General features: G+C 44.2%; 1 protein-coding gene and 1 long non-coding RNA gene across 6 annotated transcripts in view; one reads left to right on the top strand and one right to left on the bottom strand.

The window, feature by feature from the left end:
* The window catches only part of LOC106559509, a 106,293-nt gene that overhangs the window by 7,669 nt on the left and 75,381 nt on the right, over positions 1-23,243 (bottom strand). For 2 of the 5 annotated variants that reach the window (XR_005367200.1, XR_005367201.1), the window contains 2 exons: positions 3,626-3,740; positions 2,780-3,030 (listed from right to left, as the gene is read on the bottom strand). The exons of 2 other annotated variants lie outside the window; for them this stretch is intronic. This is a non-coding gene — a long non-coding RNA (uncharacterized LOC106559509). Of the gene's footprint in view, positions 1-2,779; positions 3,031-3,625; positions 3,741-16,576; positions 16,711-23,243 lie in introns of those variants that run through there. One more of the 5 variants, XR_005367205.1, reaches the window with a different exon arrangement.
* On the top strand, positions 3,859-23,080 carry TNFSF15 (TNF superfamily member 15). Its single transcript, XM_038553217.1, has 4 exons — positions 3,859-4,240; positions 15,552-15,594; positions 16,353-16,400; positions 19,634-23,080. The coding sequence occupies exons 1-4, from the start codon at positions 3,929-3,931 to the stop codon at positions 20,086-20,088; spliced, it is 858 nt and encodes a 285-aa protein (XP_038409145.1). The 5' UTR covers positions 3,859-3,928; the 3' UTR covers positions 20,089-23,080.

The raw sequence follows: 23,243 nt of genomic DNA, 5'->3' as shown, positions 1-23,243 counted from the left end.
GTAGCTATTTGCTTTCTGCCTTGGAATCCACTGAGTAGCAAGAAGGAAGTGAGAAGTAACTTTTAGGAGCCAAAATAGATGTTTGCATCACCAGAGTTTACAGATGGCAAGTAAGTGCCTGAAAAAAAGTTCAACATTGTTAGCCATTAGGGAAATGCAAATTGAAGCTGCAGTGAGCTATCACCATACACCTAACAGAAGGACTAAAATGAGAGGTAATGATAACACCAAATGCAAGAAGGGGGATACAGAGAGGATGTTGGCTCTTTCACACATTGTGAGTGGGAAATAAATTGATACCACCACTTTAGAAAAAGCAGTATGCCAGTTACCTACAAAACTAAGCAGGTGCCTACCATTATGACCCAGCAATTTCACTCTGGGCATTTACACCAGAAATGAAATTAAGGCATGTTCACACAAAAACCTGTGCACCAATACGCATGGCAGCTTTATTCATAATAAGTCAATCCTGGAAATAACCCAGGTGTCCTTCAATGAGTGACTGGTTACACAAGCTATGCTACATTAATGCCATGGAATACCACTCAGCAATCAAAAGAAATGAACTATTGACCACGTAATAATCTGGATGGACCTCAAAGAAATTATGCTGCGTGAAAACAAAAAGTCAATTCAGAAGGGTACAGACTACATGATTCCATTTATATAACATTTGTGAAATAACATGATCATTGAGTTGGAAGGCAAACTGGAGGATGCCAAAGGGTAAGGGCAGAAGGGAAGGCAGTGGCTATGAACTATAGCATGAGGGATCCTTGACATGGAGCTTTTCTGTGTCTGACTGTGGTGGATGGTCACACACATCTGCATATGTGACAAATTGCGCAGAACTAAATATGTATACACAAATGAGTGCATTTAAAACTGATAGAATCTGAATGTCAATGGCAGTTTCCTGGTTGTGATGTTATGATCTCGTTATGCAAGATGTTGCCTTTGGGGAAAACTGAGTGAAGGGTATACAGGATCTCCCTGTCTTGTTTCTTACAACTACATGTAAATCTATATCTACAGCTATCTCAAGTAGATGCCCATAGGTCCATGCCCTAAAACTCTTATTCTCTTCTCATAGGACATTCCCCAGGCACAAACCCAGAATCCATTGACCTTTACTTTAAACAGAAGTACAACAAGGCTGTTACCAGGTTTTGTAGATAGTCGGGTACATTAAAATGAGGAGCGTCTGTTAGAGTTCTCGAGGTCACACAATCGAAGGACTAAATCCCAAATATCCATATCCCCAGTCTGGTGTCTTTAGTGTTCTCCCATCTGTTGAGGTCTTCTTATATTTTGCATGATAATACGCACTTCTTCATGTGAACCCATATATCTAACACTTTTAAGACCTGGTTCCTCTGAGGTGGGCACTTGACGGGATGAGCACTGGGTGTTATTCTATATGTTGGCAAATTGAACACCAATAAAAAATAAATTTACATAAAAAAGACCTGGTTTGATTAGGTATACCAACTTTCTAAAAAAGAAACACAAGAATAAGAACACATTTGTAAACTCCTTCAAGATGATTCAATATTAAGTGTGAGTGTGTGTTCAGAAGTTACAATGGCAAAGATTTAGGCTAGTCTTAAAGAAAAGATTCTTACTAGGTTTGTTAAACCAAGAATGGGCAACCAAGGGACATAAACATCATCCTTTGCCAGATTCTTTGGAAAGATGTTAGATGTTTACTTCAACAGATGTCTATTAAGACCATCAGTACATTAGGAGCTACAACCATAGGGAAGGGATAGGAGTTAGCACTTGCCCTCCTACATCTGATGATTTAATGGAAATGATGGAAAAGAAGTCAGTCACAGTCTTGTATGAAATATTTGATGATAGAGGAAGAATAGGAAGCTGTAAGAACAAAGAAGATGAGCATCCCACCCAATCTTGGAAGCAGATGATGGAAGAAAGATTTTAATACAAAGTTTTAAAATAGGGGAGCATGGTGATATGAAGTGGAAAGACTAGAAGATGTCACAGTGGAGGGAGCAGAATGTGCAACAATGCAGCTAATTCATAATACATTTGGGAGAACTGCAGCTTGGGAAAGTAGCAAGAGATCATGCTGGACACTGCAGGGGTGGTGTGGACAGGGACCAGGTCATGAAACACCTTTCCAAGTAGCCCACAAGGTCCAGGCTGTGAAATAAGGAGTAGCAACTGAATGGAGGTGCTAATCAGACTGGTTTCCCCCACATGCCACAGGATGTCCTTAAGGTTTCCTATTTCTCTTACCCATCTTTTTTTTTTTTTAATTTATTTATGATAGTCACAGAGAGAGAGAGAGAGAGAGAGAGGCAGAGACACAGGCAGAGGGAGAAGCAGGCTCCATGCACCGGGAGCCCGACGTGGGATTCGATCCCGGGTCTCCAGGATCGTGCCCTGGGCCAAAGGCAGGCGCTAAACCGCTGCACCACCCAGGGATCCCCCCATCTTTTTTTTTTTATTGGAGTTCAATCTGCCAACATACAGCATAACACCCAGTGCTCATCCCACCAAGTGCCCCCCTCAGTGCCCGTCACCCAGTCACCCAAACCCCCCGCCCACCTCCCTTTCCACCACCCCTTGTTCATTTCCCAGAGTGAGGTGTCTCTCATGTTTTGTCACCCTCATTGTTATTTTCACTCATTTTCTCTCCTTTCCCTTTATTCCCTTTCATTAATTTTTATATTCCCCAAATGAATGAGACTTATTTCACTCAGCATAATACCCTCCAGTTCCATCCACGTCAAACTAAATGGTGTCTTACCCATCTTTTTTCAGGGTCCTCTGCTCTTCTCCAACATCACCCCCTGTAAGCTTCAAGGCCTAGTTCCAACATCACCTCTTTCTCCAGGAAGCTTCCCCAACCCTTAACTGGAAAGAATGGCCTCTTCCTGGGCACATCATGTGTGATATCCGTGTACGTGCATAATACAGCAGCACGTGCAATGTAGTACAGTGGTTATGACATTCCAGAGCCAGCGACCTGAGTCCAATCCCATGCTTCCATGTCTTTATCTGCCAAGTGGGAATAATAACATACTACATCAAAAGATTATCTCAGGATTGAATAATTTCACTGATACATTTAACTCCCTTAGAATAGTGACTAGCACCAAAGAAATGTTTAATAGATGTGGCCCCATACACACCCAACTGTGGGCAAGGCCTATCACTCGTGTTCAATCAACTTGGAACTAATCAGAGAGGAAAAGTCAATGTTCTCTCCTCCTCATGGACAGTCACCTCTATGACCTCATGCTCTTTGCTTAGACAACTGGTCAACGCAGGCTAGCTATGCACTCTCCTTTCATAAGTGGATGTGTAGTAGAAGCAAGAATCCCAAATAGTGATTTAGAGGAACTAGACCATCTTCCTGGCGCTCCTCTGTCTCAATCCCTGGATGACCTAAGGCAAGTGCCTTCGTTTTCCAGAACTTCGGTATTCCTGGCTGCACAAGAGACAATGAGCTCCTATGAAGCCCCAAAAGACAGAAAGCTTGGCAGCATTTTGCAAAGTGGTGATGCAAACATGAATTTCTATTTCCCAGTCTGCTAGCCATACCACACACCTCCCCATCCTTCACTTTCACTTCCAGAAGCATCACACTCACCAGACTGGCTTGGCTGGCAGGCTGCCAGGGCAGGGACAGCTATATTTTAATTCACCCTGCCCACTGACTTGATGGATTCTTTTTCTCCTCCTCCAGGGACTTTCCTAACTTCCTTCTGTAAACGAAGGAAGGAGCACATGAGCACACTGTATATAAATATGCTTGGGAAAGCTTTCTTCTTCTTCTTTTTTTTTAAACCGAACTTGGTTTCTGTTGTAGGCGGTGCATTCCCTAGCAGGGCGGGGCCCAGTGTGTTGTGGAGGGGGGAGGGGAGAGGCCAGGGGGAGGAGTAGGCTGTGATTAATGCACCCACTGTTGAGAGCCTGTCTTCTATATAATGGAGGGTCTCTCTGCCCAGGGGGAGTCAGACCGGTCTCCAGGACCAGCAAGAGCATGGCAGAGAATCTGGGGCTGGGCTTCAGGGAAACAGCCAGTGTGGAAATGCTGCCCGAGGAAGGCAGCTGCACGCCCAAGGCCAGAGCCAGGCTGGCAACCAGGAGCCACGCATGCTGGGCTCTCACCTGCTGCCTGGTATCGTTCCCCATCCTGGCAGGACTCACCACCTACTTGCTCATAGGCCAGCTCCGGGCCCAAGGAGACACCTGTGTGTTCCAGGTAAGCAATCTTTGCCCTGACCCGGGGCTCCGTGGACCTGCTGTAGGCACCTGGCGGTCCCTGCAGCTCTGGATAGAACCCCTTGACCCATCCTGCTCCCTGCTTCCCCATGCAAAGAAAGCAGCACGTGGGGCGGCGGGGGAGAGGTCTGATCTGGTGTTTATCCTCAATAATTCCAGGGGATGAATTGTCCCTCTTTATGTTTATATGGAACAATCTCCAATAACATGTTTTTAGATCATTATAATCATCATGTACTGATAATTTCGGAACATTCTTTTTCTCCAAAAAATAAACCTCCTTAAGTTGCATAACTAACATGTGTCATTGAAGAAAATTAGAAAATGCAGATAAAGAAAAGAAGATAATTATCATTACCCATAACCACAGAGAGGTGACCACTATTGACATTTTGGGGTATATTATTCTGTACTTTTAATAAGATGAAATTATTTGGAGTCTCCAAATATGTTATGATTTTATTTGTTGGTAGTAAATTCAAAGCAGCATGATGATATAGATGGTTGTATTATATTCTTGTATATGTATGTGTTATAATTTATTTAATCAGCCCCCTTTCTTGGGTTCAGAAATTTTTTTTTCAATGTTCAAGAAAGTACCTCTTGCCTGGTTGTCTACCTCTCAGATCTTGCTGGGGGCTCGGGGTAGAGGAGCTTAGGCAAAAATGAATATAAGGTATAGGGAGAACAATGGTGCCAAGTAGGGGGTACAGGTATCAAGGAGACACTTATTCTAGACAAGGGACATCCAAAATCTTTAAGACTGAAGACAATGTTATTCAAATAATACCCTTTTGTATATACAAGAAAAATATATCTGTATAGTCTGTGATGACTGATTTCATTTCAGTCCCAAGCATATTAAATTACAGAGGGGAAAACAGGCTCTTCCATTGGTTTAACTGGATACTGGTCTTCTAAGCGATGCTGGCTGACCTCAAAGCAGAAACACAATGAGACAGCAAGCCATGGCTAATGTGTAACTCTCACCACCCCTTCAGGGTCAGAAAACAGACCTTGTTTCAGGTGGCAGCGTCCATGGCCACATGCCAGCATTGAGAATACGTAGAAATACTCAGATGACTCAGAAATGCTGTTCATGTTAGAGAAAAAAAATTCAAGGTATAGGAAGTCAGGCTGTGTCCCCCAGGCCACCATGGAGCGGATTCTTATGAAGCCAAACCAGTGTTGAGCCAGGTGTTCTGGGATTCTGCTTTAGCCAGAAAGACAGTTATTCTTGAATGAGGCATTGAGTGACTTCCCATAACCTGAACTCTCCTGGGTTCTATGCGGGAACAGTGCCTCCACCTAAAGTGGTGTCTTGAGGTCCCGCATTTCAGCAGATGTCAACAAACATACTTTGTTGATCTAGAAGACCATCAGGCTCTGGAAGCACGTTGGAGTTAGCGACCATGGGAAGCCAGTCACAGCCTCAGTGGTGGAATGCCACGGTCCAGAGAGACCAGTGACTTGCCCTGTCAGGAAGAGAGTTCGAGACACAAGCTGTCACTAGACAGGAAGCCATAGATACTAAAGAAATGAAAAGGCTAACATTGCATTCTGAGATATTTCAAGCAATCTCCCTGGAGAGCAGACCCGCAAAGATGGTTCACTTGGTGGTTTGGCCAGGCTGCAGAACTTCTCAGTCAGTCATCAGAAGAAGAGAAAGGGAAATAGGGGTGAGGTGGGGACACATGTAGCAATCGAAGTCCTGAAAAGAAACACCTGGCCCATTCAAACAAGAGAGGTTAAGGAAGACTGTTTAAAGAGTTTGAGAAAAGTTTCAAAGAAGAGTCTACTTGCTGAGACATAGACACATCAAAGGGAACCGAAGAGCTAGAAGCATCCTGGGGTTAGCAACCATGGGATGCCAGTCATCACCTCTTGGCCTGAAGGGGCAGATGGAGGGAGAGTTTCAGGGGAACACAGGGAGTAGAAAAATGTAGGAGAGGGCTAGCGGGAGGAGCTGAGGGCGGAGTGGAGCAAGCCTTCCTGCCAAACAGCAGAGAGGGAGCAAGAAGAAGGCCGGGAGAACTGGCCACTCTTGCTCCCAGCCTCTCACCCTCCGGCCAGACTGGAGGTCCGGCTCAAAAGCCAGAAAGCAAGTGGCCCAGAGGTCAGCCTCGCAGGACACAGGGCAGGTCCAAGAAGGGCAAAGAGAGGTTCCATTGGGCTATTGGAGAATAATCAGCTCAGAAAAGATGGAAAACAGGATTTAGGAGGGAAAAAGAAGTCACCGAGGAGAGTGTGAGTGGACATAACTGTGAAATGTCATGGCTCATTAGACACGGGAGTTTGAATCCCCACTCAGCCACCTCTGGCTGGGTAAGAACCAGCACGTGGTTTCATTTCTTTGAACCTGTTTCCTTTTCTACCAAAAGAGGATGCTAATGTCAATACCCTGGTGGCGCTAGGAAAGCAACTGCAGGAGCCGGTTGTCGGGTGGGCATGTGGGGAGAGGTCTGCACCCGGTTCCTGGGATGTCATCACCACTTTGTGCCAGGCATGGGTGACTACCGAAAAGCAACAGCGATGGGTGGAGGAATGTTCCAGGCTTTTATTAGCAGCAACAAAAACAGTTACCAGAACTGTTAAATGTATATATATATTTTAAACTGGACCCTTCCTTCAGGAGTTATGTAAGGAAATAGTCGATGTAAAAATAAATAAATAAATAAATAAATAAATAAATAAATAAATAAATAAAAATAAATAAAAAATAAAATAAAAAATAAAAAAATAAAGGAAATAGTCGATGTGACGAAACCCTTGCCCAGGTAAGCTTGTAGAGCAGAAATCAAAACCAGACTCGAAAAGGTTTGGGATAACTGCCTTTAGGGGCACTGTCCATAAATATGGCATCAATTAAATACAGCCTGGTGCCTCCATGCAGTGAAAACCCACAGCTGCCACCATTTCTTAAAAAATGAAGCATCTCTATATGTAAGGATGGAGAATTTCCCTAAGATACATTATTAAGTGGGGGAAAAACAGTACATAACCAGTATATAGAATTGGGGACATTCATCATATATATATAGAAGATGAATATAATATAATATAATTATATATAATTAATATATAATTATATTAATATATTAATATATGATTATAATATAATTAATTATATAATTATGTATATTATATATTAATCATATATAATATACATAATATATAATAATATTTTATATGTATTATAACATAATAATATGATATATAATAATATGTTATATTATATATTAATTATAATATATTATATATTTATTTATATGTGTGTGAATATATGTATATTCACATTTATGAATGTGTTTATAAATTCATAGACTATCTCAGGAAAAGGACAAAAGATTGGCAGATCTCCCAGCATCTAGCTTGGGGAACTGGGTGACAAGTGAAAAGAGAGGATTTTTTTTTTAAGATTTTATTTATTGATTCATGAGAGACACAGAGAGAGAGAGAGAGAGAGAGAGATAGGCGGAGACACAGGCAGAGGGAGAAGCAGGCTCCCTGCAGGGACTGGATGCGGGACTCGATCCCAAGACCCCGGGGTCATGACCTGAGCCGAAGGCAGACGCTCAAACCCTGAGCCCCCCAGATGCCCTAAGAGAGACATTTTTAAACTTCCCTCCTTTTGTACAAAATGTATATGTCACATCTACAAAAAAAAAAAAAAATAGAGAGATAGTAAAATGTTTTAGGATCGTTAGACTCCTGGGGAAGGTCAGGTAGATTCAGGTGTTGAAAAAAACAGTTCGGGATCCCCGGGTGGCTCATTGGTTTAGCGCCTGCCTTCAGCCCAGGGCCTGATCCTGGAGACCCGGGATCGAGTCCCACATCGGGCTCCCTGCGTGGAGCCTGCTTCTCCCTCTGCCTGTGTCTCTGCCTCTCTCTCTGTGCATGTCTCATGAATAAATAAATAAAATCTTTAAAAACGAAAAAAAGAAAAAAGGAAAAAAATAGTTTGAAACCCGGTCTAGCCACTTCTTGGCCATATTACGTAACCTCCTGAGCCTCGGTTTCCCTGTGCACGTAATGGAATACTTAGAAATAAAGCAAAGTGTCTGGCAGGAGGTGGGAGATGAGTAAATGGCAGCACCTACGGTCATTATGGCTGAGGAACTTCCTTACTCGTGGGAATGACATCGCGGCGACAGTCTCTCCACCTGCTCTGGGACCTGCCGAGGGCCCCCCTCGATCTCTGCTCTTTGCGAGTGTCTCCGTGCCTCCTTCCCCGGCCTGGCCTTGTGCCCCGGCCCACACTCCAGCCAGCCCGGGCCCAGCGGCCCTGCCCTTAGTGGCTCTCCCCACTTCCGCGGGCCCCACGCGGCCTGGCAGGTGCGGAGAGCAGGGCCCCGTCTTCCGCGGCCTCACTCAGGCTCTGCACTCCGGGCATGACGCAGTGCACCATGCTGGCTCGGCCCCAGCCTGGCACAGAGGGACACCCAGTTCTGTGCAATAAATTGCCAGGGAGGCCATAGAAGGCACTGCCTCCTTGCACTGAACCGCCAACCATCTCTGTCGTCCCTTCCACGTCTGCTTCTGGAATCCCCACACGCTCTCCCCACAGTCTCCTTGCCTCCCTGCAATCTCACTTCTACTCCTTCCTGAAAAATCCCTGCAAGGCTCCTAAGCCTTGATCCCTGCTCGCCTCTTCCCCCCACACCTGCCCCGGAGCCCCCATCCCCACCCCCATCTCCATCCAGACCAACAGGACCCCATCGTGATGCCCGCTGAGGCTTCAGGGTGGTGCAGGCTTGAGGGAATGCCATGGCTCCACCGCGCCACAGCTGCGGCCTTATAATAACTTATTACGTAGCAGCCATCATTCTAAGCTTCTTCACACCTAGGGTTTGGAGGAGAATAAATGAGATTGTGCCTATAAAAGTCCTCAGCCTGGCATCTGGCATATGTACATGTGTGATACATTTGCCCTTATTACTAAACACATCATCTAGGTTAGTCCTTGAAGTCACACAGTGAGGAAAGTGCTGCTTTAATCTCCATTTCAGAGATGATGAGTTGAGGCTTAGAAAACTGAAGCCAGGGATCCCTGAATGGCGCAGCGGTTTAGTGCCTGCCTTTGGCCCAGGGCGCGATCCTGGAGACCTGGGATCAAATCCCACGTCGGGCTCCTGGTGCATGGAGCCTGCTTCTTCCTCTGCCTGTGTCTCTGCCTCTCTCTCTCTCTCTCTCTGTGACTATCATAAAAAAAAAATTAAAAAAAAAGAAATAAAACTGAAGCCATGTGTCCAAAGGCACACTGAGTGTGACATTGGAATTCAAATCCACTACACACATTCCTTCTAAGCACCGCACTGGTCTGCCTGTGATGTAAACCCAGCAAATCACTCACTTCCTGAGGGGGTCAGGAACATGTAATAAGGGTTCCCTAAAAAGTGCCTGTCACATAGTAAGTGCTGAGTAGATGCTACTCTTCTTCTAGCCCCTGGGAGCACCTAGAGGTACCTGGCACACAGAAGGCACTCGCTAAGTGTTAGCTGGATGGAGAGAGAGAGAGAGAGAGGAAGACATGCACAAGGGATCTGACCTCCTTAAGCTGTCCACTCCCTGTCTATCAAACGGAGAGGTGAACACACTTTCTTGGTAGCCCCACGCTGAGAATTCCACAAGAGGATGTTGGAAAGTATTGCCGTGACGTAGACGCTCAACAGACATGATTTCCCTGCTCGCTCCACCTCGGGTGTGAGCCTTTTTTAATCTCACTCAGGCTGTTTCCTCTTTGGAAACAGGGACAGTTCTGACAACCCCCTTTCAGTGTTGTCTAGAGAAAACAAACAGATGGTTGAGATAAAAGTGCTTTGGAAATTGCGGAACATGGAGCACTCAGTGGCTTTGCCCCTGCTGTGGCCTCAGCAAGTCCTGGCATTCCTGGAAAAGAAGCCAACTCACTCCAAAGGTCAGGCCGTGGGGAAGGGTGGAGGGGCCAGAACTGGTGAAGGTGCATGAAGGCAGGGTGAGCCAGCTGTGGGTGTGAGTCCCAAACATCTGCAACTCAGAGCTGGTGACTCCAGGATCTGTTCATTCACTTGTTATAATAAACACACACGGGGTCGCTGGGTGGCTCAGTCAGTTAAACATCCAACTCTTGATTTCAGCTCAAGTCATGAGCTCAGGATTGTGAGATGGCCTCACCCCAGGCTCCGCACTGGGCATGGAGCCTGCTTAAGATTCTCTCTCTCCCTCCCTCTCCCTCCACCCCTTCCTCTTCTAAATAAACACACACACACACACACACACACACACACACACACACACACACCACTCCAGGGAGCATGGGGAGTTCCCTGGTCCTCACCTGAAAGACCACTCACTGTCTGGCTATAAGAGGTCATCTCCCAACCTGGTCTCCTTAATGAGGCCCAGCTGCCGACAGCAGTGACAAGTGTGGGTTTTGAAGTGGATGGAGGCTAGTTTCCATCCCCTCAAGCCCTTTGCACTGGAAGGGGTAGAAGTCCAGAAGCAAGCTGTGGAGAGGGGAAGTCTCTTCTGTTGGGAGAAGAAAGAGGCCATCCAGAGCTCTCAAAGGATCTAGATCTGCCACTGGTCATGAAGAGACTCAAGGATGGTTTCTGAGTATCACTGAAATGGTGAAACCAAAGGGAAGTTACACAGAACCAACAACATGCACCATAAACATTGACTGAGCCCAAGGAAAGAAGGAAGATGAATTGGAGATCCACTGTATGTGTGTGGTCTTCCTTAGGCATCACAATGCTTCCAGGAGGAAAGAATTATTGCCTGCCTTCACTGAGGAGGAGACTGAGTCTCCTTGAGGTTAGGTGACAGAGCAAAGTCAGACTTCTAGGAAACTCTGAGCTGGGATTCCCACATTTGCTCGGCTGTAAACACCACACGCTCAGCTCTGCACCACTCTGAATGTTTGGTGTGAAGCCCTGTCCAGTGTACCTGGGAGGGTGATGAATGAAATGGTCTTGGGATAAAACATTTCCAGGTTAGATATATGCTTGTGCAAGCAAAAGCCAAAGACAAGGAGGCAACAGTGTGTTTTTCTCATAGAAGTGCTGGGAGGATGTTATGGGTCATAAAATATTTATGTTTTTGCAATTGCGGCATTTATGACGGCAAGAAATGGATCTCTCATCCTGTTTATGAATATACTAGACGTGGGTATGGGACATGGGAGAAAGGCTAAATGGGTCATTAGTTAAAATACACTCAAGGGATTTCTTTCTGGGGAATTGCCAATAAGAGAATTTCAAAGATCATCTCGCTTGGGGCTCCATCATCCATGATATATACTCAGCCAATGTCTATGGGGCTCCTGACATGTGCCAGGCAGGGTCTAGATTTGGTCTGAAGTTTCAGATCCCAGAATTTCCATTTACTCTTTGACCTTTGGGCTACAAAACCTCTAGAAAGGTGATTCCCTCCTTTGAGAGTAACTGGAGTGGTAGACAAGGGCCACATGTAAACATCAGTTCAGGACCTGGCACCCCAGGAGCACTTGACTAGACAGCAGTCTCCCTCCCTCCATCCTTCTTTCTTCCCTCATTGGTGTGTCAGGGATTACCAATCAGCATACAAAAAAAAAGTGAGAAGAAAAAAAGAAAGAAGCTCAAATGAGAGTGAAAAATCCCCTGACCTATAGAAACTAAGGGGTGAAAAGCACCAGCTTGCTTTTCTTGGGCTAATCAAGGCTGATGGCCACAGGTGCCTCACTATTCTACTAAACACGAATCCCCATGAGCATCCACATTCGCCTTTTCTGTCTCTGAGTGCCGGCCAAAGCTCACAGCCTTCAACAGACATTTCTGAAGCCATGACTATGCTCCAATGAGAGCCTGATGAAAAACTTGGAGGCGCCAGTAACTAAAAGATTACGGCCATTTCACTCTTAATTTTTTAAATTTAAACAAGAATTCAGAATGTGGCATGTATTCTAAAATTTAAAAAAAAAAGTCTTTTGCTTAGTTTTTTGGATTGCAAAACTCAGGCAAAAGTCACAGAAGCTGAACCTTCTCCTCCATCTTCCAGCTCTCTTTCCTGCTTGTCTTTCTGACACATGAGCATCAGCATATTTTGCTGATTAAATAATCTGACAGACATGCCAGGCACTGCCTGAGGCACCAGAAAGCAAGAGACAGACAAGGTCGTTGCCCACAGGCAGCTTGAATTGTACTAGAGAGCGAAAAGCTCTGTTCCCCGTGGTCACCTTGAGAGCAGGCATTGAACCAGCTCCAATGTATAAACCTTTCCCCAGTAAGCTACTATTCCTTCATCTCAAATCTCCTCTTCACGCATTCCTTCTTCCCATCATAAAAACCTTCCTCCCATGAAGAGGCTCATTAAGAGAAGAAGCAATTGAAGGCTTTAGTTTTTGTTCTTGGAAAGAGAATCCCAGCTGACGTTTCTGGAGACTCTTGGACTATTGAGGTCTTCAACACCTGCCAGCGGGCACAGGCTCCAGATGTATAGCGGATTCCAGGCCACTAAAATCCATACATGTCCAACCACGCATGAAAATAACTGTGTGCCCAAGTTATAGAAATCCAGTAGAGCAAATAGGGAAATGTGTTCACATCGCAGATCCATGCTGATGACAATGAGACTCTGAGCCAAAGGGAATGCTCCAATCTCTTAGCTGAGTGTCTGCTTAGACAAAAATAAGCAGATGTTCAGGAAGATTTCTCAGCAGAGAAATGAAATGGAAGTGGAAGACCAGCCACGGCAGTACGATTTCATGATTTCATACACAAGAGGATACAACCATACTATGCCCAATTCTCTTTGGGCTCACTTTCAGTTTTCTGCCTCACCAAAGACCAATTCTTTATCAGCTCTGATAATAGCAAATAAGGAAACAGGCTACAGAATAAGCTCAATTCTAAGCTTCTTCTCCATCCCCCCGCATCTCCAAAATCCATCAGAATTATTGATGCTGGACAAGTAATTGCATCAATTAGGTTTAGGTTCTCCAAAGCAACTGTACCCATGACCGTATGCTAAATGAGTACATGGGTTCATTTGGCAGCAGAAATCCTGTTTTCCAGCAGCTCCCATGCTTTGTTGAGCCTCCTTACTCTTTCACAAGCTATTGGCCTTGTCTGGAATGGTCATTTACCTTTTATCACCTGGCTAATACCTGTGGGACCTATAAGACTCACTTCAGAGGTAATTTCCCCTGATTCCCCCACTTCTGGGTCAGGTTTCTGTTTTCTGAATTCTGTGTTTCCCCTACTGTCACAGTGCATGGAACTGCTGGTACTCATCCATCCACCTCACCAGAGGGGGATCTTATCTGGAAGTGAGAAGGTGCAATGATTTAGGCCCAAAGATTCTAGAATTGATTGGCCTAGGTTAAAATCCTACTTCTCTACTTCTCTACTTTCCAGCATTGGGCAAGTTACCTAACCTGACTGAGCCCCATTTTCAATATAAGGATGTGAATAGCATCTATCTTAAGAGTCATGACAAAGCTGAAGAAGATGAGGTGTGTGAAGGGCTAAGCATAGCACAGTGCCATTCATCATTCAATAAGTAGTAGCTACCCTTACTTTACTGCATTTTTCAGGTCCTTTGAATCATTCCCTGTGGTTGCCTCTCATGACTGGAGCAAAGAATTCTGAGAGAGGGCTAAATAGTGGGTAAGAAGAATGGGGTGATCAACTGAGACCTTGAGTCCCAGAAGTATTTGGGCCTAAGTCTGGAAGGCCATGGGAAGCCATTGAAGTTTTATGAACAGAATTGTGTCCCAATACAATGATACTTTAGGAAAAGCACTCTGAGAGCAGGCAAGGAGATGATTTCAAGGAAAGGAGAACCAGATACAAAAGGACCATTTAAGAGGCTGATGGGAGAATCCAGGAGAATGGCATGCTAAGGCCTGGTAGGGAGGCATGAATGAGAAAAACTACAAAATAGAAATGGCAGCTTGGGTTTGTGGGAGAAGAAAGCCCCAAGTTTCAAGCCTGGCAACTCAAGGAAAGCAATTGTGCCATTCACAGAATTAGGATGTAGACAATGGAGAGACAATGGGGTCTGTCATTCAAAGACAAGATCTCTGGCCTTAAGAAGGCTTCCAGTGAAGGTTAGGTAGCATGGCTTAGGAATAAAATGAGCCTGACAGTCTGGGCTTTAACAAGGTCACGACTATCACAGACCTGCTCACAGTCGAGCAATGACATAGCTACACCCACATGTCTACACAGACATGTGTAGAGACATCCATGCACATAGCACCACACCACAGATACATGTAGACACACAAGACACATCAGCTCCTACCTCCCTCCCTGCTGCCGCTGTTTTCTATTACCCACATGGACGCACAATTCCTCACTCACAAGTACAAAATCACACATACACGGATTCTAAAATGTAAAACTGGTTGGTTACATGAGGATCACTGTCCGTGGGGACTATGTAGTTACAAGAAGCCAATCAGAAGACTATGAGTTGAGTCAATATCATATCAGGGAAGGGTTTTTTTTGGAAACTGTAAAATGTAAAGTGATGATTTTGTCCCTAAGCCAAGGACTCAGTTTTGTTCCTGAGCTTTGTGTTCAGACACATGAGTGGATGTGTTCTTTGCCCTGACTCATACATCTTCTGATTTGATCCTTATCTCAAAGCTGGGAGTTATCTGAGGCTAGGGATGTTATTATTCCCATTTTCAAATGAGGACACCAGAGCTCAGAGAGGAAAGGTGTCTTGCTCGAGATCATATTGCTAATAAAAGGTGACAGCAGGACTCAAATTTCATTCTATCTGCCTCCAAAGAAGTTACTCTTCCACTCCCATGTGGTACCTGAAATGGCCCACAAGCTAGGATTGCAAGGATGGATATGTCTCCATGTAGTGCATGGAAACAAGGGGTTCATCTGAAGGAGAACAGAGCCCTTATTTCTTTTTCTGTATCATTTTTTTAAAAGGTTCCAATTTTTAAATTTTTTCCATGATGGAAAAAAGAAAATAAAGCAAGTGCCATCATTTGTTCAAATAATAGAAGCAATGACAGATGTCAGTGTGTCCTAGAACAGAACAGGGAAAGCTCTCAGAACAGATTTCAAAGTTGAGCTTCCAAGACAAGGATAGGAGAGAGAAGGTCATCAGGATGCTGGAGGACGCAAGGGGAGCACTCAGGCACAAGATTCCTCTCAACCAAGTATTCTCATTGCCATGTCCCTCATCTCAGAGTGCCCAGGTTGGGTAGCAGCAGCATCTTAATCATGCCCTTGTTATGGGCAGCTGTGGGGTTGGGTGACAAAAGGGCCACAGGTGGTCTGAATCATATTTTTCTTTTCCATTAGGCTCCAAAAGGACAAGAGTTTGGACATTCCCATCAGCGAGCTTGTAAGTGTGTTCATATTTGTTGCCTTTCCTTGTGGGGAACAGAGCATTATCTAGTAGTTTTGCTATATAGAAGGTTCAGAGAGATGAAAACCCAGAGGAGAAATGAGGTTGCTCCCCATTCACTAAAAAAACAAAATGGTAGTGTGGCCAAGTGGGTGGCCTATGGAGGTGATGGCCTTGAGCAAATAATATCTCTGTCTCTGTTTACTTACCTGTAAATTGGTTCTAATGATACCTACCCTCTCAGGTTAGTGTGGATTAAATCAGTTAATTCCTATAAAAGTATTAGAACAAAATATTTAATCCTACCCACTCCTTACCCCATTTGTTATGCCATCCAGATGCCTCAGTGGATATGGCTAAAGGTCCTTGATTAAGGCCACAGGTCAGTTTGCTCCCCTGAAGCAGTAGCAGGGAAAGAAGGGCAATGTGAGTTCATTGACCATGTGCCAGGAATCATGCTAAGGACTCTCCATTCATGATAGGAATGGATGCACCCATCTTCGAGATGAGAAAACAGTCTTGGACACATTGGAAACGTGCCCAAAGTTATGGGCCAAGAGCCACTTGTGTTCAAGGCTCTTTCTCCTGAGGTTTCTCTGTCTCTGGAAAAATGACAACAATCCACCATAGACCAAGCTGAAGGTGGGGGGAGGGATATTTCTCTCCAGTTGCAGGCACCATGTAACTCCAAAAACAGTCTTCACTCCAGCTACCCTCTGACTCACACAAAGCATCTCTCTCTCTTTTCCTTACAGATGCATCTCCCAGAGCTGGTGGGGATAAGCCAAGGGCACACCTGACAGGTATTTCTCCCTGGTGTGTTTTCCAGATCATGCATGGGCCATGGGCCTAAGATTTCTTCCAGATAGTTTGCCAAAACCTATTCTAGTAGCTTCAAACTGGAAAGCACATACCTTGGTAACAGACTTCTCCTCTCAGTTGAGGATTTTTAGATGTCTTCCTCCCTTAAGGGGTCCAAAGGCCCACGTCTCTTGGGCATTTTCTCTCAGATTCTATCAGTCTTCTTCCTTTCTCTCTGTCTCTCTTTCATGTACACTCTCAGTCATTCAGAAACAGCTTCCCTCAGACTCAGCGATTCATGTAATTCTGAATCTAGTCAAAGATGCAAGATCCCGAGTTGTTAAATGTACGGAGTCCATCTGTACTCTATTCAAAATGAAGTGATTGGACATTTGCATTCAGGTAGACATTTGCAAAGAATTTTTGTTGATATGAAGAGATTAGAAGTGGCCTCATAATATCACCAGCCAGTCAGTATCCCAAGCCTAGCATTGAAATTCCTGGCATCTGATGCCTGGAGTTGCATATACCTCTAAGACTCCAGAGAAAAGAGCAAGACCGTACACAAATATGTGTTAAAAACTCATTGAAAAACTAGGGAGTTAAAAGCAAGCACACTCTCTTGACCTATAAGAAAATTTGCATCCCACAGGGGAATATCCCTGGTGCCCAAGACATGCGACTTACATGTGATCAAGAGGAAAGTGTTTGTGGTGAGTCCTGAGTGAGGATTAGGACCAGAGACAGACATCAAATCACCAATCACCACTTGCCTTTAGGAACAGAAGAGATTGAACAAGCTGGGCAGGAAAATCCTAGCAACAGAGTATGAAGATATCACGCCTCTTCCTACTGAATGGGGGAGCAAGGGGAGGGTATCTACGTTCTACTGAGCTCCTAACGTGTGCCAGGCACAATGGTAGGCATTTTACAACCATGATCTCATTTAATCTGCATATAGTCCCAACAAGAGGGGAAACTGAGGCTCTGACAAGCCAAGTCACTTGTCCCAAATCACATACGTGACTCGGAAGAGCTGAGATTCAAGTCTGACTCTTAGACCTGCACTGTTTCCATTACAACACACTTCCTACTCTAACTCCCACTTGCTGCTGTGTTGACATAGCTAATTGCATACCAGTTTAACAAAACTTGCTTTGTCTAGAGACTAAATGATTTTTGTTGCATCACCCCAGAGGATTTTTTTAATCTACTGCATCATCCACAAAGGAGTGGAGATGATTGGGGTGATTAATAAAAATGCCTTTCATAGATTTTGCAAAGAAGCAACAGAGCTCTCCAGGGCCCACTGAGCATTAGAGACCAGAGAGACCACATGCATTCTGAACGTGTGTCATTGTGCAAAATAAACCACAATCCAGTCAGCATCAAGAAAGATGCTTTAGAAAAATCCGGGAACCAGGTTTCTAGTCAGCCACCAGGTATGAAGTTCGCTAAATATTTCCTTAAACATAGCCTATCTGCAAATGGTGACGAATAGCATATATTGGTGATTGCTATGGATTTCCAAGGCACTCATAGGAAGTTCAAATACATTTTTATTTTCCTGAAAAGTATTAGTTTTACTGCAGATTATTTTATTTGAAATCAATGGTTTGGTTCTATTCATTTTTTTTTCTGCTATACACATACTTCATAGAAGCACTCATTTATATGTCCAAGTATATAATGCACATTCATAAACAATGCAAACAGAAGAACATATAAAAATATATAAAGTTAAATAGGCTTATTTTTTGAATCTGTCAAAATGAAAGATGCTGGTTTATTTGGGGAAAGCAAATGTGTGTTGAGTACTTGCCATAGCTAGCCTCATGATAAAAATGTCCATCTCTCCTCTAGTCACTGTATCTTCCAAATGAGACTAGGAAGGGGCTTTATCTCCAGCTCACAGACAGGAAATGGAGACTCAGAGAGCAGGGACCTGCATCACTGGTTAATAATATCGTATGCCATAGAGCCAGATTCGGAATCCGGCTGAAGTGGCCAAAAGCCCCTGTCCCTTACACTCCGCAATCCAATTACATCAACTTGTAGTTTGGTGTCAGAGAAGCATTTCCAGGATGTTCTAGATCTCTAGTTCCAATATCTGTCTTACATGTTGATTTTTTTATTAATCATTGCCTGCATTTCAATAACTTCGGACAGTTTCATTGCAGAGGAGCTATGGGGAATATTTGACTCCCTGAAATGTGATCTCTTTGTAGTAGGGTATGTCTGAAACAAAAGGCTAATGAAAGTGAATGCAGTTTAGAGGGTATTCCTCATAGCTGGGGATTTTATACACACCATCCCTTTTAATCCTTTCCATGGGTATTTTTATACCCTTTTTTTTTTTTAAAAAAAAAAAAAAAAAAAGGGAAAAGATATGTCAAATGAAAAACAAATCCTGACTTGGTAATGAGAGAGTTCATGCAAAAGGATTATTGCAAAGTTGGGGAAGGAAGCTCAGTGACAGTTGGGAAAATGCTCTGGCCACAAGGTCTGCAAGTGTCTCAAGGATTAAGGTAAAAGGAGTTTTCTTGTACAGAAAGGAGTAAACGAACATATAAAGAACCAGGTGGGAAGAAGTGGGGAAAAGGTTGGCATGTTAGCATCAGAGAATGTTTTACCCAGAGGCCAGCCTATTCTCAGGAGAGACTGTCTGCTGGCCCAGGCTGAGGGTAGGCGGGAGCTCGGGAGCCTGAAGGCAGGAGAAAAACTTAACCAAAGTTTTGTTAACAAGCATCATGTTCCGATGGATCAGCAGAGACAGTACAGTTCAGCTAAACATTTATGAGGTAGAGAATGGGAATTTGGAAGATCTGGTGTCCGGTCTGGTCAGAGGTTGGGTACCTCTACCCCAAGGGGGGCATCCACCAGTTTCATCTAAGTCATTTCATCGAAGCCCATTGCCGTGAGCTGTTTTCCGAAACACAAAAGAGTGAGATTTCTTAACCTCCACTCTTTTTCAGGATCACAGAGCTCGGGTAAAATTCTAAATTATCAGGAAAGAAAACTGGGGCTCAGAGAAACAAAGCCATTTGCCCCTAAGATGCTACTCTCTGAACAAAAGTATGTGTCTGCTTACATTTCCTCCACTCCTTCTCCTCCGGGAGCTTGTTAGCTGTTGGTTTTATCCAATCACTTTACTCTGAAAATAACACGAGACTCTTTCTGGCGAAGTCCACAGGTTCTGACATAAGCAAATTAAACCTCCCTCTTGTCTTTGCAGTTGTGAGACAAAGTCCCACACAGCCCTTGGAAAGTCTGTTTCCGGCGCTGCATTGGGAACATGAACTTGGCCTGGCCTTCACCAAGAACCGGATGAACTACACAAATAAATTCCTGGTGATCCCAGAGTCGGGAGACTACTTTGTTTACTCTCAGGTCACATTCCGAGGGACCACATCTGAGTGTGGTGAAGCCCGCGAAGGGAGCCGACTGAACAAGCCAGACTCCATCATCGTCGTAATCACCAAGGTAACAGACAGCTACCCGGAGCCAACCCAGCTCCTAATGGGGACCAAGTCAGTGTGTGAAGTAGGCAGCAACTGGTTCCAGCCCATCTACCTAGGGGCCATGTTCTCCTTGCAGGAAGGAGACAAGCTGATGGTGAACGTCAGTGACATCTCTTTGGTGGATTACACAAAAGAAGATAAAACTTTCTTTGGAGCCTTCTTGCTATAGGGGCAAGGCACACATCCTTGTGTGAAGGTCCTCTGCCTCCTAGTTCTAATTTTCTTCAGTGATATGTCATTATAACAAGGTTGGTGGGTTGTTGTTTTTTTGTTGTTGTTGTTCTTATTTTGGGGGTTTTTTTGGTTGGTTTTTTGTTTTTTGTTTTGTTTGTTTTGGTTTTTTTTTTTTTTTTTTTTGAGCATTCCACAGAAACAGTGGTTTAGCTATGAAATTTGAGGCCCGAAATTTCAGACTTTATATGCCTTTCTGATGAGAATCTTAACCGGAAAAAAAGCAGAACAGAGCAGACATATGATCGTGGTTGCTTGGAAAAGAAGTGAGTTTCTAAACACTGAGACACAGATCACCAAATGAACGGAGGTCCACTCAGAACATTTCCACTCCTTCAAACTACACCTTGGTCACCAGTGGGCCCAATTATTGTGTGATTTGATCATGAAACATTTGCTTCAGTTCAGGGGCCCTGAACAAAATCCAAAGCCCTAGAAAATGGTGTAAACCTTAGAGGCAAAATCCTTCATCGGTATCTCCAAACACTTACTTTAATGATGGCTCGTCTTAAAAAAAAAAAAAAAAAAAGAAAGAAAAGAAAAGAGGGCTGGTATTTCTCATGAACATTCGAAAGAAGAAAGAAAGAATTGGTTTTCATGGCAAAGGAGAAAAGCAACCCTTCCTTTTATTATGCACACAGGCATGAAAACAAGCAAGCATGAGTTCCATATGCATATCAGAAATACAACAATAGCATTTACTCAGCACAGTTCTCTTGAGCACCTTTTACGTCCTGCGCACTTCCTTAGCCCAGAAGATACTACGAAAAACAAGACAGACTACGCAAAACTTAAACGAATTCCGCTCCCTGGTTCCTCATCAAATATCACTGAATGTACTCCAAGTCCAACGTAATTGGACTAACTCCAAGTCCTAAAATAACATATCATCTGACCTTGATATGTAAGATTTCTGAAGCTTTCCTAAGACATCCAGTTGATTAGGTCACTCAAGAAACTCGAAGACAGATTTCTAGCCTCCTGGCCCAACTCTACAAGACTGATTGATGCCAAGAGACAGCAGACTTACTCTCTGGGGGGATAAAGGGTCAATCACCAAATCTTAGAGAAGTTGACTTAGATCGGCTTTGAGATCTGACTCTTGGTTTTACATGCAGATGTTTTCTGGGTATTTTTCTCTTAAAATATTCAAGAGATTTCAATATGGAATTGGCTGATCAGCCCAGCCGAGGCTTCTCCCCTGGAGGAGAGGTTGGACATTAAGACCGTCCCCTCTACCTTTAGTGAGTTCATCCTCTCTAGTCTGTGTGATTTTCTGGCACAAATATGTCAAGGTTAGAGGAGAATTTGTGCTCTGAGCCTCAGTTGACTTTGTAAAGCAGGAATCCACCAATTTGTTTCCCAGGATCAAATGAGCTCACGAGGATGTAACCGGTTAATTCTGAGCAGTCTGTGAAGTCAAAGAGAATGTCGCTATGACATGGGCAGTGACCTCCAGCATGTTGGCCCCGATTATAAGTGCTGCCAATTGCAGGAAACCTCCCGAAGGGGTATAAAGCAAAATTGGCACCGAAATCACTCTAATCCTTTTGCCAGGAGACTACAGAGGCAGGAAGGTGTGCGGTGGGGCTTCTGAGCAGGATGATGGGTGTAGCGGTACATGATCAATATGTGTTGGGTTATAATGACACAAAAATTGACTTCTGGTTTCTCAGTTAGGCGAGTAGGCCTCCAGAGCCTTCAGCTTCTCACCACGGTGAGCACGGGGCTCAGCAGGAGCAGAGGGAAGGGTGTGGTCACTGCCACCTGATTCAGAAGAGTCTGCATAAAGGAAGTGAAGCCTGAACGAGCCCTGAAAGAGGGTGGGCGGACAACAGACAGCCCTGGGGAAAGGGCATCTGAGACTGAGGAATTACCCTTTACTTAAAGCAGAAAGGAAAGGTTTCTCAGTAACTATAAAACCAGCTTGATAAAACATTGCTCCCTCAACCTACTCCTAGAACACTGTTTGCTGGCAGATCGGGATGACTGTATCGATAGCTCCAGCCTGCCTCCAGGATCAGAACTCACACCCCATGGAAGTAAAGAAAATGCTCGGTGTGCATTTGCATGGGTTCCCAACAATGTGGGGCACGAGAGAGGATTTGCACGGAGGAGGCCAGAGTCCCGCCCAGCTCACCTTCTTCTCCACTAACCCAGGGTCTTCGGACCTGCCGGTGGGCCTTGACTCAACCAAGAAACAGAAGTGTCCTGCTGTTCTGAAAGACTTGACCACTTTGGGAACATCCTTGTCACGTATTTATTTTGCTCCTGTGATAAGCTTGTTTGTTTATTGAAGAGTAATATCGTGCTGAGGCTGTCCTGGCTAAATATGTTAAATCCTTAACATCTGGTACCGTTCAGAGAGGGCCAGCCGAGAGTTTCCAGTAGAACTCAGGTCAAAACTTCTGTTTCCTAGGTGTTATCTCTATGGCTCAATTCTGTGCACTAATTTTAAAAATGAGGCTAGAGAACACTCAAGAATGTGGTGGTCTCCTAACAAAGTAAATGAGATGCAGTCGAGGATTTTCAAGGAAAGGAGCACGCCCATGTGCTTCAGAAAATCGTTAATTTAGGGGGAAAATGCTTTGCTGCTCCAATGTCTCTCAAAGGGCTGAATTCAAATCAAGTCCACATTTACCGAGTGCCTACTCGCCCCGGGGGACACAAAGAGAAATTATTTTAGTCTCAGATGTGTTTACTGTAACTGCTCAGCAGTCCATTGTCTGCAGACCCTTCCATTTATATTGGTAGTATTAGCTAGCTAATTAGCTAACTTGAGGCACGTGGAAATTTTCTCATTAGGAAAATACGTGCCATCTGATGAAGGATGATCATTAACAAAATGATTTGTGTTTACACAAGTGGGTTTTTTAAATAGCTACTCTCAGAGTTTTCCATTAATAAAAGGGGACGAAATAAAGATACCATTTCGTCTGATAGAATCCATTATTTACGCTACACGTGGAGAGAGGTTATCATCCTCAGGACTTGAGTTTGGCCATCAACACCCTTGAAAATATCAGAACCTGTGGATGAGCCAGAGGTGCTCTGAAAAGCCTGTGTGCCTTCCGAAAATCCAGGAATCGTGAT

Source organism: Canis lupus, chromosome 11 (genome assembly GCF_011100685.1).
Source record: "Canis lupus familiaris isolate Mischka breed German Shepherd chromosome 11, alternate assembly UU_Cfam_GSD_1.0, whole genome shotgun sequence".
Classification (NCBI taxonomy): domain Eukaryota; kingdom Metazoa; phylum Chordata; class Mammalia; order Carnivora; family Canidae; genus Canis; species Canis lupus.
This window is presented reverse-complemented; position numbering and strand designations above follow the sequence as displayed.